The following is a 15,371-nucleotide window of genomic DNA, read 5'->3' as shown; positions in this document are numbered from 1 at the left end:
TCCAAATATGTCCCCTCATCCCCCTCACACCCTCATATACACCCTAACATACACATAGAATAGCCCCAAGATACCCCCACTCACACATGGGACTTCCCTGAACCCAGTATGAAACCCAAGTTAGCTGACACAATAACTTTAGGAGATGGGAGTGTACGAAATGATAATGATTAGATTAAAGCTTCATCGGTAGAAGAAGGGCCTGTTTTGAGAAGCCGGTTTCCATATGGTCCACACCTCTAGGGATAGCCACTTTGATCAATGGGGAAAACAACAGCCAAACTTGTGTTAAAGTTATAACTTAAATCTCCTAAATTGAAGTCCAAGGGGAAATATCATTCACATATTCAAGAGAACAGTGCTTTTGATTACTTAGCCTTTCCTGATGGTGACACTGATGTCAAACATGCCTTTGAAGAAATTCAAATAAAATGTGGAAAATAATTGCAATTTGCTGATTATTTCTACCTAGGAGATGGACTTCCGAGGATTCAAAGTGATCATTTTACAGGACTCTTAATTAAACAGATTTTCTCCTTTAACAGCTGTTTGCAATTAATTTGATTCTATGACCACCTTCAAATCACAGTGGAGGAGGAAGGCTTTCAGAACTTTTAAACGGGTTACATAAGCAACCTTCTGAGGTCTACAGCATTGAGTGTCTGGCTGCCCTGTCGTGGAGTTCCCCACTGGCTGTATATCAAGAAGTCTAAGTTTTCAAAACCTGCCTGAACTGCCATGTGAGGGTGTTCTTGGCTGTTGAAGCCTATCTGAATAAGGCTGGGGGTGGGGGTGGGGTGGGGATGGGGAGAAAACCTGGCAGAAAGGAGCATATTGATTAGAGGAAGCTACTTAGACACCTATTCCATTTAACTCCTTTAACCAGGAAGTGGTTTATCTCACAGTGTCCATGTATATTACCCTTTTCTCTTCAGTATATAACACAAGTTTTTCTAGTCAGGTAAAATACCCTGTACTTCCTCTGGCTCCACCACAATTACTAGTGCAATGTTGGGGATATTGCAGCGATTTAATGAAACAGTTTCTACTGCACAAAGGGTGCAAAATTTCTGGAGACATTTTGCCCTTAAACTGAAGAACATTTCTTTTATTTTTTAATTTAGTTAGCCTTGTTAGCTATTCAGTATAATTGAACAAACTGTACCTGGATTGTGTTTCCTTACCCTTTAATGCTACTGGAAAATAAGGCTTAATATCCACCTCACTTTCTTACATGTAGCAATTTTTTTAAATATTTATTCCCAGCATTACTATTTTTTTTAATCTATTTATTTTATGTATTTATTTTGGGCTGCGTTGGGTCTTCATTGCTGCACGTGGGCTTTCGCTAGTTGTTGTGAGCGGGGGCTACTCTTCGTTGTGGTGCACGGGCTTCTCATTGCGGTGGCTTCTCTTGTTGCGGAGCACAAGCTCTAGGCACGCGGGCTTCAGTCGTTGTGGCTTGCAGGCTCTAGAGCGCAGGCTCAGTAGTTGTGGCTCACGGGCTCTAGAGCGCAGGCTCAGTAGTTGTGGCGCACAGGCTTAGTTGCTCTGCGGCATGTGGGATCTTCCTGGACCAGGGCTCAAACCCGTGTCCCCTGCATTGGCGGCAGATTCTTAACCACTGCGCCACCAGGGAAGCCCCCAGCATTACTTTTTAAAAAACAATTTTTTTTAAATCAATTCTAGATGTGTTGTAGGATATGTTAAGACATTTCTTTATCTCTATGGGAAGCTGTAGGTTTAGCCAAAAGCCCAATAACAACTACAGTCTCTAGAGTGCAAGTGCTCATGGCATGGCTCGGAGAGCAGCACTGTGGATGGATTCTCACAGGCCCAGATGGGCGACTTCTGCTCTAACAGCCTTGGGACATCCTTCCCATGATTTGCCAACCACATCACATAAAAAGCGGCATGTTGAAATAGCCATCTAAAGCTGAAGGTCTCTCCTGAGGAAGGAGATTAGCTGCCAGAAGGTTTTGAATGCGATTTGAATGAGAACTACCAAACTTTTTATCTAGTTAACTAAGTGAATATGACCCCTAAGTACTCTATACAGCTTCCTCCTCAATAAACTATCAGTTTGAGCCTGTGAATATATTGTTGTAGGAAACTTGAAGCTCAACAATTATTCTATTGACCACTGCAGTGCTGTATTTTATCCAAAACACAAACTGTGCCCACTGCTTTTTCTTTTCACAGTATTTAAGGATTAATGATAAATAAGAGCTCACATTCTTAGCACCCACTATGTATCAAGCATTATGCTAGGCACATCACATAAATTAACTCAAGTAATTCTCACAACAACCCAATGGAGTAGTCCTTATAATAGTCCCCTTATAGAAATAAGTTCCCATTTTGTGAAAGAGAAAGGTGAAATGTCAAATAATTTGTCCTTGGTCACACTGTTAATAAGTAGAACTTGAATAAGAACCCAAATGTTTCTGAATTCAGAGCCAAACTCCCAACCTGTTGAAAAAACTATCCTTAGGTCAAGCTATATAATATTGTATCAGTCAAGATTCAGTTGCAAAAAATGGAATCTCCTCTGTCTAATTGAAGCCCTCATTGGGAGAGCTGAATAAACACATTCTAGATTACTTTCCAGGAACAATTCCCAGAGCCTCCCTGGAGAACTGGAGACCTGGAGACCATAGGACATAATGCCTCTTTTCAGATCAGGAATCTGCCATTCCAGAATCATATTCCCAACTCCCATGATCAGAAACTTGCCTCTACTGCGGCCACCTCCAGGGCTATGCTACACCTGCTGCAATTCACACCAGCAAAATGGTCGCCCCATCCACTGCCTCTTGACACACCCAAAGCTAGTGACTGGACACTGGAGCCACACAGACAACCCTCATGACCCACAGTGCTTCCAACAAAGTACAGCCTCCAACACTTCTGCCTTCCAAATCCTGCACGAATGCAACCAATATGATGAACCTAAATCAAATTCAGACCCCTCTTAAAGAGGGAAATGGAGAATGGTGTTTTAACTTTCCAATGTCTGCAATACAGGAAGGGAACAAGAGAAGGAGGGTGGAATGGATGTTGAGTTCTAATCCACGACAGCCACTACAAATTCCAAAGATTTGGATGTTCTTCTTTAATAGGGTTGCAAAATTTTGTGTCAAGGAAAAGGTCCTGGATTTTTCATCAGATTCTCAAAGGGGTCCATGACACAAAAACGGATCAGATCTATATGATAACATCTTGAGAATAAGATAAACATTGCAGGAGGAGCTAAAGCATAGTGGTTAATGATGGAGTTCTCAAACTCATGAGTTCATGAACATGAGTTCAAATCCTGGTTCTGTCACTTAATAGACGTTAGACCTTTAGCATGTTATCTGATGTCCTTATGCCTTGATCTCCCCTTCTCTAAAATGTGGAGAATAGAATCAACCTAATATGGGTGTTCAGAAGATTAAGTGAAATAATAAATGTAAAATATTTAGAATACCTGGCACTTGGGAAATGCTCCCTAAGTGTTAGCTATTGGACTGAAAAACCTTTAGACAAGATAAATTCTAATCTTAAAAGGTTATATAATAGAGTTGCATTCATGCCCCACACTTTTAAATTCATTTCCAATTTGATTGAGCTTTTAGAAGTGAGTACTTGATTTCCTGTGACAGCAAACAGAAAGACAAGCACCCGTCTATATGGTGATGACCTGGTTCTACTTAAAGAATACATTAATCTCACAGCCAATTACTGCCAGGGGGAACAGCTCAAGCACAACTGTGCCAAAACCAAATTTGTCAGTTTTAGGAGATGTTCTTCAGGACCCAAATGGATAGTATTTTGAAAGTATTCAAAATGCTAACCCTTTTATTGTTTGGAGGGAGGTGTATTAATAGTAACCTCATCCTGGCAGGCCTGCTCCGATACAATGTTACTATCAAATATTCCACTCCTGTCTTGTTATCTGGGTGAGGTGGATGACTGACACCTCCAGCTTGCAAAAATCTTGCCATCCAAGAGCTTAACTTCCATGCTTAAAGGAGCAGGACTTCCATGCTTCCATGGATTCTGCTCAATCATTTGTGCAAACCTAATAAAGCTTACAAAGAAAAGCCTCAGCCCTGCTGGCAGGTACTCCTACAGGCTTCTCTGGACGGCAGAAACAAGACTATATGTCTTGGCAAGAATGCAAAGCAGACCCTTTAATTCTGACCATACATCGACTTCCTCGGTGTCTAAAATGTATGTGCCAATCAACTGCGAGAAAAACCTACATTTCGTTCATCAGTAACTTTGGTGTTCGATTGTTTGATACATGTCTCCAATCAGAAGCCTGGTTGACATCAGACTGAAACATGTTAAAGAGAACAATTATGGCCAGTGTCAGCCAGCACTTAGGGAAAGGGTTCTTTAATATACTGCTGGTAGGAGGAGTTAGTACATCTTTTCTGAGATTGACATGGGAATAACTAACAAAATCTTTAAAAGTGAATGCTTACTGACTCACCAATTCAACTTCTAAGAATTTATTCCAAAGAAATAATCTGACAACTGCATAAATTGTATGTACAAAGATGTTCACTTAGGAACTGTTTATAATACAAACAATTGTAAAAGAACTCAATGTTCACAACATAAAATTGGTTAAAACAATTATGGTATATATAGCTTTAGAATGGAATTCTAAGCAGTTATTAGAAGGAAAATTTAGATGTATTTAAATATTGGCATGAAAAGATAGCTGTGACATAAATTTCAAAAAACCAGACGCATAGTATGATCTCATTTGTGTTTGTGTATATTTATATATAATGTATACATATGTATGAATATATATTATATATATAATTATATTAAAAATATATATATAATATTTCTAGAAAGCCATACACTGGAAGGTTAACAGTGGTAATTTATAATGCTTGAGATTGAGCAATTCTTATTTTTTCCTTATGCTATTCTGTATTTTATTAAAAATGATCCATATGTATTACTTTTTTAATCAGAAAAAGTAAGTTATTAAAAAATTTTATGCTCAAGTGATAGCACTTTTATTTGAAAATAGTCCAAGATATGTACTAAGATTCATATATTCATAATCATACATAATCTCTAAACTTTCTTTGTATCTTGTATCAATATTGGAATAGGCAAACCGATATGCCTTTAGAAGACAGGTGGGCAAAGTAAGTGAAATAGGGTATAAGGCGATAGGAAGGGGAAGTGACCATGATTAACTACAGAGCAGATAACCAGTCCAAAGGCTTTCAAATTCAAAAAACTTTCCAAGCACTCAAAATACATCTACAGGCTGAATTTGAATGGCAAGCTGCTAATAAGGACCTTTACAGTGTAAATCTACACACAGGGAGAACATTACTATAACTCTCCCACACAATTACAACTGAACATCACTCCCTCTCCATCTTCTAAAGGTGGCTTAAGTAGTATCTATAAAGGAGATTATATTTTTATATTTGTTAAAATTATCTTCCTAAAATTTAATATAAGAAAAAGGTTTGTCTCTCTTGATAAACTTTCATTTCATAACAGAAGGAAAGCAACATATTTAATTGGCTTTCCCTTTTTTGTTATTTCCCTATTTTGTTCTAGAAAGCTCAGATATGTCCCTTAGTCTAGGTTTTCTGTAAAACTGTCTTTTCCCCTCTATCACTTAGTTCTTACTCACTTGCTTTGATCTTTACAGTATATGCATTAATCTTACATTTGAGTGTATGTATATACACGACTTTAAATATTTTTGAAATTCAGATTGGATAGAGGGAAGTAGAAATGAGTTAATGTACTGAAAAAATAACATCAGCATGCAATTAAATAATTGTAATGACTAGCAAACACACTTTATATACTTTGGTAGTATCTCTATTTATTTGCCAAATTTTAAACTTTGAAATATAGACTGCAAATGTAATATGGGGAATTTAACAGCTGACATGGAAAAGAACCAGGAAAAGAACAGGTGAAAAGAAAAGGCAAAAGGGGTAGGAAGTAGAATTTTCTTTAAAGGTGGAATATTGTATTACAGAATATGAATGTGCAGCAACCACTGTGCCAAAAATAAGATAAAACAAATAGCATCTTTCTTAGGAAGCTTATACCCTTACAGATATCTGGATAAGCCTGTCTGCAGAGTTCATCTTCCATCCCCTCTGGGTCCTGTGCCTGCCTTTCCACTCCCCCAGGCTTGTCTACCTGCTTCTAGCTGCTGCTTTACAGCCCACCCATCAATAACCTCTTTCTCAAAAACTAGAAATGAGAATATAAATATTCTTCAAACTTGAAGTTTTGGAACTAAGATGTTTATTAAAAATTAAAAATTGATGGTAGGTAATTATCCAAATGAAATGTAAGATGAGTAATATTAAAATTAATTATTAAATATTTTAAATGGTATTTTATTTTCACATTTATAAGCTGCTTCCTTTTTTTATTCTTAGTTATCTATTTTATACATATTAGTGTATATATGTCAATCCCAATTTCCCAATTCATCCCACCACCACCAACCCCCTTCCCTGCTTTCCCTCCTTGGTGTCCATACGTTTGTTCTCTACATCTATGTCTCTATTTCTTAAGCTGCTCCTTTTTTAGGAATAAAAGTTCTAAGGATCAATGAAATGCTGGAAAATTCTTTAAAGAAAGCCCTCATATAAATTCAATTCATACGCTGAGTCAAAAGTGCAACTTTGATGGTAAAAAGCTAAGCAATATTCTGCTCAACCAGATATACATATAACAAAAAACATTAACTAAACAGTCTCTTGTTTTTATTGTCTACTGAAATAAGTTTCAATTTAAAGAAATAAGACCCAAATATAAATGAATAAGCTGGCTATTATAAGAAATACATTCCTTGTTTAACTATGTATCTTGAACTCTCATTGAAATGGAATAAAACAAAACATTTTAGAAATTAACTTAGTAATCAAAAGCTGGATGAGAAAGTAATATTATATCAATGCCTAAATAGCATTTAGTATGAAGTTAAGATTTTCTAAAACACTCCAGGGTGTAAAGTCAAAAAAATTTTGAGAAAAATTAATTATTTAGTCAAAGATAATGAGAAAGAACTTTCATGTACCTTTTAATGTAAGGCAAGTCTGAGGAACAAATAAAACTTACAAAAATGTGTTTTTTACCCCCAAACATGAAAAGCACAATAGATTGTGAGTGACAGAGGATATTTCTGAATTGATTTAAAAAAAATGAATATAGAGAGTGAAGTACTCTGACGATATATGGAATCCACAGCATCAACATTCAATAAACATTAAAAGTCACAATGCGTGTGCAGATCGACAATCTAAAAATAATTACCAACAAAGGAAAATAGCACTGTCATCATTACCCCAGGATACCAAACAAAGTGACACACAACGAAGCATTCACTCTCCTAAAACAGGGAATTGTGGTAGAATTACTGAGTACTGTTAAAACATTGGAGGGTTTCTACAAAAAGTCTGCAAGATAGATATAATTACTACAGGATTATAAACCTACCCGCTAAGGTGACGAATTAATGTCCAGAATAAATACCTAGAAACTCAGAATCAACAAATTAGTAGCAAATTACAGAGAAAACAATCACATGATGTCTGCAGTCCCATTTAAATAAAACTCTACTGTGAAAGAGCCAGCAGTGGAGCTGGCAGTGATTCTGAAGCAGCAGCAGCAATCCATAAAGGCTTCTTAATTTTCTTGTCATTTAAGAATTAAGCCACTTCCAGTTCACACTGATCGTACCAGGTGCACTAAATTGATGTCATTATGAGCCATCAGGAAATACCCACCGAGACCTATACCAACACTGAGAAGTTCTGTTAAACAGCTGGGTGTTTTAATTGATTTGTATTATTTAAAATAGGAACAGTTAAAAGTCAGTTATCGGATGTTGTGTAAAAGAGATGCCTAGAGACACTAGGGAGACTGAGCTCAGAAAAAAGCCAATCACTGGAACTTCACTTGAGCACTTAAGATTATTACTAGAGGAAGCACAATTAAATCATCAGTTTATCAGCCATCATTATAAATCACCAGGCAACATATCAAGCTTCATTATTTAAGAATCCTTAACCAGTGACTTCCTGCATCACTGAGAGTCAAAAGCAATCTATCTACCAAAGGGTACCTAAGGAGTTTTAGATTTTTGTTGTGTGTGTGTGTGTTTGTGTGTGTGTGTGTGTGTTTTCGTTTTTTACCCTGAGAGATTTATCATGGAAATATGAAAACTCACTGAAATTAATTATCATACCTTTGCATGTTTTAGACATGCTAAAATCTTCAAAATGAAATTAGTGGTATTTGGGGCATGCAGAATGTGTATTCAAGGCTCCTCCTAGTCCATTTCTCTCACAGTACTTGTGTGGGATCACATGGAAAAATAGTCACTGAAATTAATTATCATACCTTTGCATGTTTTAGACATGCTAAAATCTTCAAAATGAAATTAGTGGTATTTGGGGCATGCAGAATGTGTATTCAAGGCTCCTCCTAATCCAGTTCTCTCACAGTACTTGTGTGGGATCACATGGAAAAATAATCATTGAGTTTCTTTCCACTTCTATCCACCCAAACCCATTCATTTACCTGTACTTGGACAGCCTTCCCCAGACATGTAAAATCAGAAAACAAAGTACCTCAAAAGTCTTAGTTTTCCAAATCTAAAGCACACAGTTCAGGTGTTAGAAAGAATATATTTGAAAGGAGATGACACAGGTTGAGTTTTGTATACAACCCTCTCTCTTACTCTTCCCACCAACTCTATGTAGATGCTGCCATTAATTTTAATGGAAAAATAAGACACGGAGAGTTTTTGTAATTTGCCCAAGGTCATACAGCTAGTAAGTGGTAGTGCCCAAAGTTAAATCCACTCTGTCTGGTGCAGCACCTAGATAAGGACTCTGGAAGGGGGCAAGCCTCCTTGGAGAATGCCCAAGTCTGGGCATCAACTTGTCATATCAAAAAGCAAGAAGCCATCAAAGCTACTTGGGTTGTATCAAAATAACTCAGGAGTCAACTTAGAGACTTACGTTGGCCATGGAAATTCCCTGGCAGTCCAGTGGTTAGGACTCAGCACTTTCACTGCTGTGGACCTGGGTTCGATCCCTGGTCGGGGAACTAAGATTCTGCGAGCCACACAGCGTAGCCCCCCCCCCAAAAAAAAAAAAAGAGAGAGAGAGATTTACACTGGCCAAAGATGAGACAAACCAAGCATCAATAAAGGTAATCACTACAATGAATTGAAATACATAAAACATTTATATCCATGACTTCATAAAAAAAACTTTCTTGGTCACCTTTGGAGGATGCTAGAGAACCAACTCATTATCTTGAAAGCTAGAACATAAAGAGAAAGAATCAAGCATTTATCCTGCCTTTTCTATACAAAGCACACCTCAAGTAACTAAGCTGGTGAGGGAAACTCTGTCATTATAGAAGTAGTCCAGCTAATAAATAATGAATGATAGAATTAGAACATTACCATTTTGCAACCCCTCTAATGAATTAATGGGTCTAGGCAATAATCATCAATGGCTGCTAACATCACAAAAAAGAGCAAAAACCAAACATTATGTGCCTCCTTATAAAAGTACCCAGAATCACCGATGAAGTATTCTTGCCCTAAAATACTAAACCTGAATCTGATCAAGCTTCCAGATCTAACTAGGAGTGTATATAAAAAATAGCGAAGAACATAGTAAACACACCACAGAGACACAATCAAAAAAAAAAAAAAAAATCCAGACTGCAAATACTACAGGACAAACAACCTTTTTTCTTTAACAAAACCTACAAGAAAAAAAAAAGGAAGGAATGAGAATTTTAGTTTCAAAAGTCTTGAGATGTTAACCATTTTAATGTATAAACCTTATTTGGATCCTGATTCAAAGAAACTATTTAAAAAAGAAGAGGAAGGAAGGGAGGGAGGAAGGGAGAGAGGAAAGAAGAAAGAAGGAAGGAAGGAGGGAGGGAGGGAGACGGGGGAGGGGAGGGGAGGGAGGGTGAGGAGGGGAGGGAGGGAGGGAGGGAGGAAGGAAGGGAGGGAAGAGGAAACAATTGGGGAAATTCAAACATTTGCTTATTTAATGATATTAAGAAATTATTAACAACTTTAGTTGTGATAACAGAATTGTGGTTATGTTTTTTAAGAATCCTTACCTTTTTTAAATAAACTTTTTTGAGATAAATGTGGATTCACATACAGCTGTAACAAATGATACAAAGAGATCACTCATACCCTTCACTCAGTTCCCCCAATGGTAACATCTTGCAAAACTATAGTATATTATCACAACCAAGACACTGACATTGATACAGTCAGATACAGAACATTTCCACTGCCACAAGGTTCCCTTGTTGACTTTTATAACCACACCCAATTTCCTCCTACTCATAACCTCTGAAAACTGCAATCTATTCTCCAATCTATAATCTTCTCATTTCAAAAATGTTAGCTAAATGGAATCATATACTAGGCAAACGTTGGGGATTGACTTTTTGCACTCAATAATTCTCTGGAGATTCATCCGGGTTGTTACGCGTATCAATAGTTGGTTCGTTTGTATTGCTGAGTAGTATTGTGCTAAGGATGTACCACCGTTTGTTTAACCATGCACCTCCTAAAGGACTTCAGAGTTGTTTCCATTTGGGCTATTACGAATAAGTCTGCTATAAACATCTCTGTAGAGCCCTTATCTTTTAATCACTTTTATTTTTTTATTGGAGTATAATTGCTTTACAATATTGTGTTAGTTTCTGCTGTACAGCGAAGTGAATCACCTATATGTATACATATATCCCCTTCCTCTTGGACCTCCCTCCCAACCACCCTGCCCCTAGTGCCACCCATCTAGGTCATCACAGAGCACAGAGCTGAGCTCCCTGTGCTATACAGCAGGTTCCCACTAGCTATCTATTTTACACATGGAAGTATATATATGTCAAACGTAATCTCCCAATTTGTCCCACCCTCCCCTTCCCCCTCTGTGTCCATATGTCCATTCTCTACGTCTGTGTCTCTATTCCTGCCCTGGAAATAGGTTCATCTGTACCATTTTTCTATATTCCACATATATGCGTTATTATACGATATTATACGTTTTTCTCTTTCTGACTTACTTCACTCTGTATGACAGACTCTAGGTCCATCCACATCTCTACAAATGACCCAATTTCAGTCCTTTTTATGGCTGAGTAATATTCCATTGTATATATGTACCACATCTTCTTTATCCATTCACCTGTCATTGGACATTTAGGTTGCTTCCATGTCCTGGCTACTGTAAATAGTGCTGTAATGAACACTGGGGTACATGTGTAATTTTGAATTATGGTTTTCTCAGGGTATATGCCCAGTAGTGGCATTGCTGGGTCATATGGTAGTTCTGTTTTTAGTTTTTTAAGGATCCCCCATACTGTTCTCCATAGTGGCTGTATCAATTCACATTCCCACCAACAGTGCAAGAGGGTTCCCTTTTCTCCACACCCTCTCCAGCATTTATTGTTTGTAGATTTTTTGCTGATGGCCATTATGACCAGTGTGAGGTGATACCTCATTGTAGTTTTGATTTGCATTTCTCTAATAATTAGTGATGTTGAGCATCTTTTCATGTTGGCCATCTGTAAGTCTTCTTTGGAGAAATGTCTATTTAGGTCTTCCACCCATTTTTTTGATTGCGTTGTTTGTTTTTTTGATATTGAGCCCTTATCTTTTAAAGATACATACTTAAATACTCATGGATGAGAATGGATGAGATAATATGATGTCTAGGATTTGCTACCAAAAAATTCCAGATTGGGTGAGATACCAAAATAATAAGATTGGTCATTAGTTTGCAAGTGTACTATACTATTACCTCTATTTTTGTATTATGTTTGTATTTTTCCATATAAAGTTAAAAAAAGGAGATGGTAAGAAAAAATTACTTATCTGATACACTTATCTGAAGATATGTGTATTTACACATATCTTTGAGTAAAATTGAAAGTATGATTTCTTATCATCTAATTTTAGCTCATGCCAAGATTACAGGAGTTCTTTACCTAAAACATAGAGCCCACACCTTCCAGTGATTATTATTGTAACATTCACTGTACCAAATTTAGGCAGATCCAATCTAGGCATCTGTTCACTTTCTTCTTCTGGAAGTTCTTTATTAGGCTGCAGGGTTGAGATAATAGGTAGTCCGTAATGTTGGACAAAAGCAGGTAAGTAATCACCATAATCAAATGTATGAGATTCATGAGTGGCTTGTCTTCAAAAGAGAGAGTTCATATCTGACATGAATAGGTCCTTATCATCAAGACAAATGCTGAGAGAACAGAAGTGTGATTACTAAAGATGAAGAGCAATAAACTACATGAGCACAGTCAAGCCTGAAAATGAAGTGAAATGCATGTTATATTATGCAAAGGCTACTTTTGTTTTTAAGCCACTCTGGAGGACAGGATATTATTATCATGTTCAGTCTGCAACCTAATGGTTCTTTAGTATAATCCTGCAAAATGGTGTCTACTATTTGGTGCCACCAATATTCTATCAGCTCATTCTTCCCCAGTGCTGTATCACACCCTCCCCTTCACAGCACTGAGGACACCCTATTTTTTCTCCACATGGAGCCTTACAAAATTGAGGACACACTCTCTCAAAGATCTCAAGCAAAGAACAGCACATAAATAGCAACCCATTAACTAAACTGGGATTAAAAGCTAAGACCTCCAAAAAAAAAAAAAAAAAAAAAGCCAAGACCTCCAAAGTAAATATTCATAATGACTTTCAAATACCAAGTTAGTACAATGACAACAAATGAGTTTCCCTTGCTAGGTCTTCAATGCCTGGACATACACTGTGATGAGCAATTCTAAAGCTTAAACAAAGTGTGTTATCACAAGTGGGGATACCTGTCCACAAGATCAATCCCAATAAGACAAATCCCAAAGGAACATCTAAGTGTTATAGTTATGTTGTAGTTTGGTTATATCAAATATCCCTCCCAATAAGTGGGCATCATACTTGGTATTGAGATAGTAATGCTTATTGTGATAGGATTTGATCATTACTACCATACTTTGACAAGTAGGAAAAAGATGGTCTGCTAACAGGCTGTCTGTATGATGCTTAAATGCCTGGAAACTAAAAGATACTAGTCAATTTCATTAAAAACTATCAACATACAGATTGGTTCATGTAGTTTGTTTAGCAACTTAGGAATTCCATCAATGGAATGAAATCTATTGGCAACATCATATTAGGTAACTAAGAAAATATGGTTGACTTCAAAATCTTATTCATATGTCACATGCCAGAACGGAGACATGTGGAATTAAAACCCAAATGACATAGACCACCTGGAATTGTGCTATAGGTTTGCACTGAGAAGATTAATAATAGGGATGCTAGTGACAGAAAAAAGAAAAAAATAAGATTCGGGCTCAGGTGCACAATGTAAAACTTGATTGAGAAGGAGCAGAGAAAAAAGGCCCTGAAGTTAAATACATATATATTTTTGGATGCTCCCTTCCTCTATCCTTTGCCGTCTTCCTTGACTCTCACAAATAAACATTTTCTGGGTCCTGTGGATTCTGACTCTACATTTTTGGACAGTTTGTGGTCACTTACAAGACACTGGAAGTTGAAACGCTTAGCACTTACCTTGACATACTTAAAGGTTAATCTAAAACACTTTGCATAAAATAAAATGCTCTTGCCAAAAATCTTTATGATGGATTTGCTTATATATCTCATTATATTATCCTTCTTCAGAGCAACCACTGATTCCTGGTCTACAGAAATGGCATTTCAGAGGGGGCCGTTTTTGTAAGCTGAAGTGGTTTCCGAGAAAGGAACATATGAAAGAAAAAGAGGGATATACAAAGATAGAACAAAGGCAACAGGGAAAGCATGAAACCTGGAAAGAATTCCAAGAACAAACTGCACAAAATGGGTTTGGGGAAGTGAACAGCCATGCTTGGCAGGAGCTGAAACTGTGTAGCGTGGAGGCGTAGGAGAAAAGCTTGAAAGGGCTGGTGGGACCCAGGGAACGGCAGCCACTGGAACCCCAGCAAGGCATTTAGACCACATAGCATAGCCCCTTGGACAGCTATTGCAGGTTTGCACATGGGTAAGATAAGAGCAGCATGGTTAGGAAAAGTTGACTAGAGGGAAGGAGCAGGGAGGAAAGGAGCAGAAGACCAAAGTAGGAGGTTTTACTAATTGTTCCAGATGAGGCAACAGGGCTTGAACTAGGAAGGTGACAGTAGGAAGAGAAAGAAAAGGATTAATTTGAGGGGCAGTGTGATTCATATACTTAAAAACTAATTTTGTCCTCAATTAAAACCTAGAAAATGGTCATTTGCAGTCATTGCCAAAGAACTACTTATGAGATGCTAAGGGTTCTTAAGTTGATTGGGAGGTAAACTGTCATTATTGTGATCAAACACGTAAGAGGGCATAAAAATTCTAATGGCTGATAAAGTCATTTTTAAAGGAAGCTTTGATTAAGCTTAACAGATGCTGGGAAAAAATAAGATTTTTGATATAAGTAAAAGTTATTTTTAAAGAGAACATGATTGGTTGAAAGGTGATGAGTATTTTTAAATTTCTAAAATAATTACTGATTTTAGCAGGGCAGTAATAATGACTTATATGATTGACAAATCTATTTTTCTCTACTTTTGTAAATCTATTTTTTATATCTACTTTTGTAGATCTATTTTCTCAACTTTTTCAGATCACTACTGCAAACTTATTATTAATCAAAAGTTAATTTTTTTTTGCAAATGCACCTATTAGTAGAACTCTGAAGCATTATAGGTGACACAAGCTAAATCATCTATTTCTTGGTGTATATGCCAACTTTGTTTCTATTCTCATTTACTTAATACATTTTTATTGAACACCTACTGTATGATAAATACTGTGCTGGTGCTGGATATACAGTGAAGAGGGAAAAAAAACAGGGTCTGCCCACATGGGAGCACACAGTATAATGGCAAAGACAGACATTAAATTTTTTTCAAAAAATCCAAATAGATAATTTAAACCTGTAAGATGCACTATGAAGGAAAATTACAGGGTGCTATGAGGGCTTATAACAGATAGGCTAAACCAAGCCTGGATCTGGGAAGATGTATTAAAGGAAACTGTCTTTGAACTGAAATCTGTAAGGAAGTAGAGGAGTGAAACAGGAAAAAAAAGTAGGAGAGAGAACTAGAAGAAAAGACGAGCAGAGGGAAAGAAACACATATAATACAATGAAAATACTCTCTAACCTGTTGGGTAATAGTGTCCCACGGTCCATGCAGCAGCCGAGTCTTATAGCACTCATGAACTCCTTCCCATATGTCCTTCAGAGCTAAAGGGCTTCCATCTGTGA

General features: G+C 37.1%; 1 protein-coding gene across 3 annotated transcripts in view; it reads right to left on the bottom strand.

Moving 5' to 3' along the window:
* ATG10 (autophagy related 10) overlaps nucleotides 1-15,371 on the bottom strand; it is a 231,388-nt gene that overhangs the window by 63,108 nt on the left and 152,909 nt on the right. For all 3 annotated transcript variants that reach the window (XM_036849389.1, XM_036849390.1, XM_036849388.1), the window contains one exon: nucleotides 15,268-15,365. In XM_036849389.1, coding sequence (XP_036705284.1) covers nucleotides 15,268-15,365 — 98 coding nt within the window. The remainder of the gene's footprint in view (nucleotides 1-15,267; nucleotides 15,366-15,371) is intronic.

The sequence above is a fragment of the Balaenoptera musculus genome, chromosome 3, assembly GCF_009873245.2.
Source record: "Balaenoptera musculus isolate JJ_BM4_2016_0621 chromosome 3, mBalMus1.pri.v3, whole genome shotgun sequence".
Classification (NCBI taxonomy): Eukaryota; Metazoa; Chordata; class Mammalia; order Artiodactyla; family Balaenopteridae; genus Balaenoptera; species Balaenoptera musculus.
Note: the sequence above shows the minus strand (reverse complement) of the source record. Positions and strands in the feature narration are given on the sequence as shown.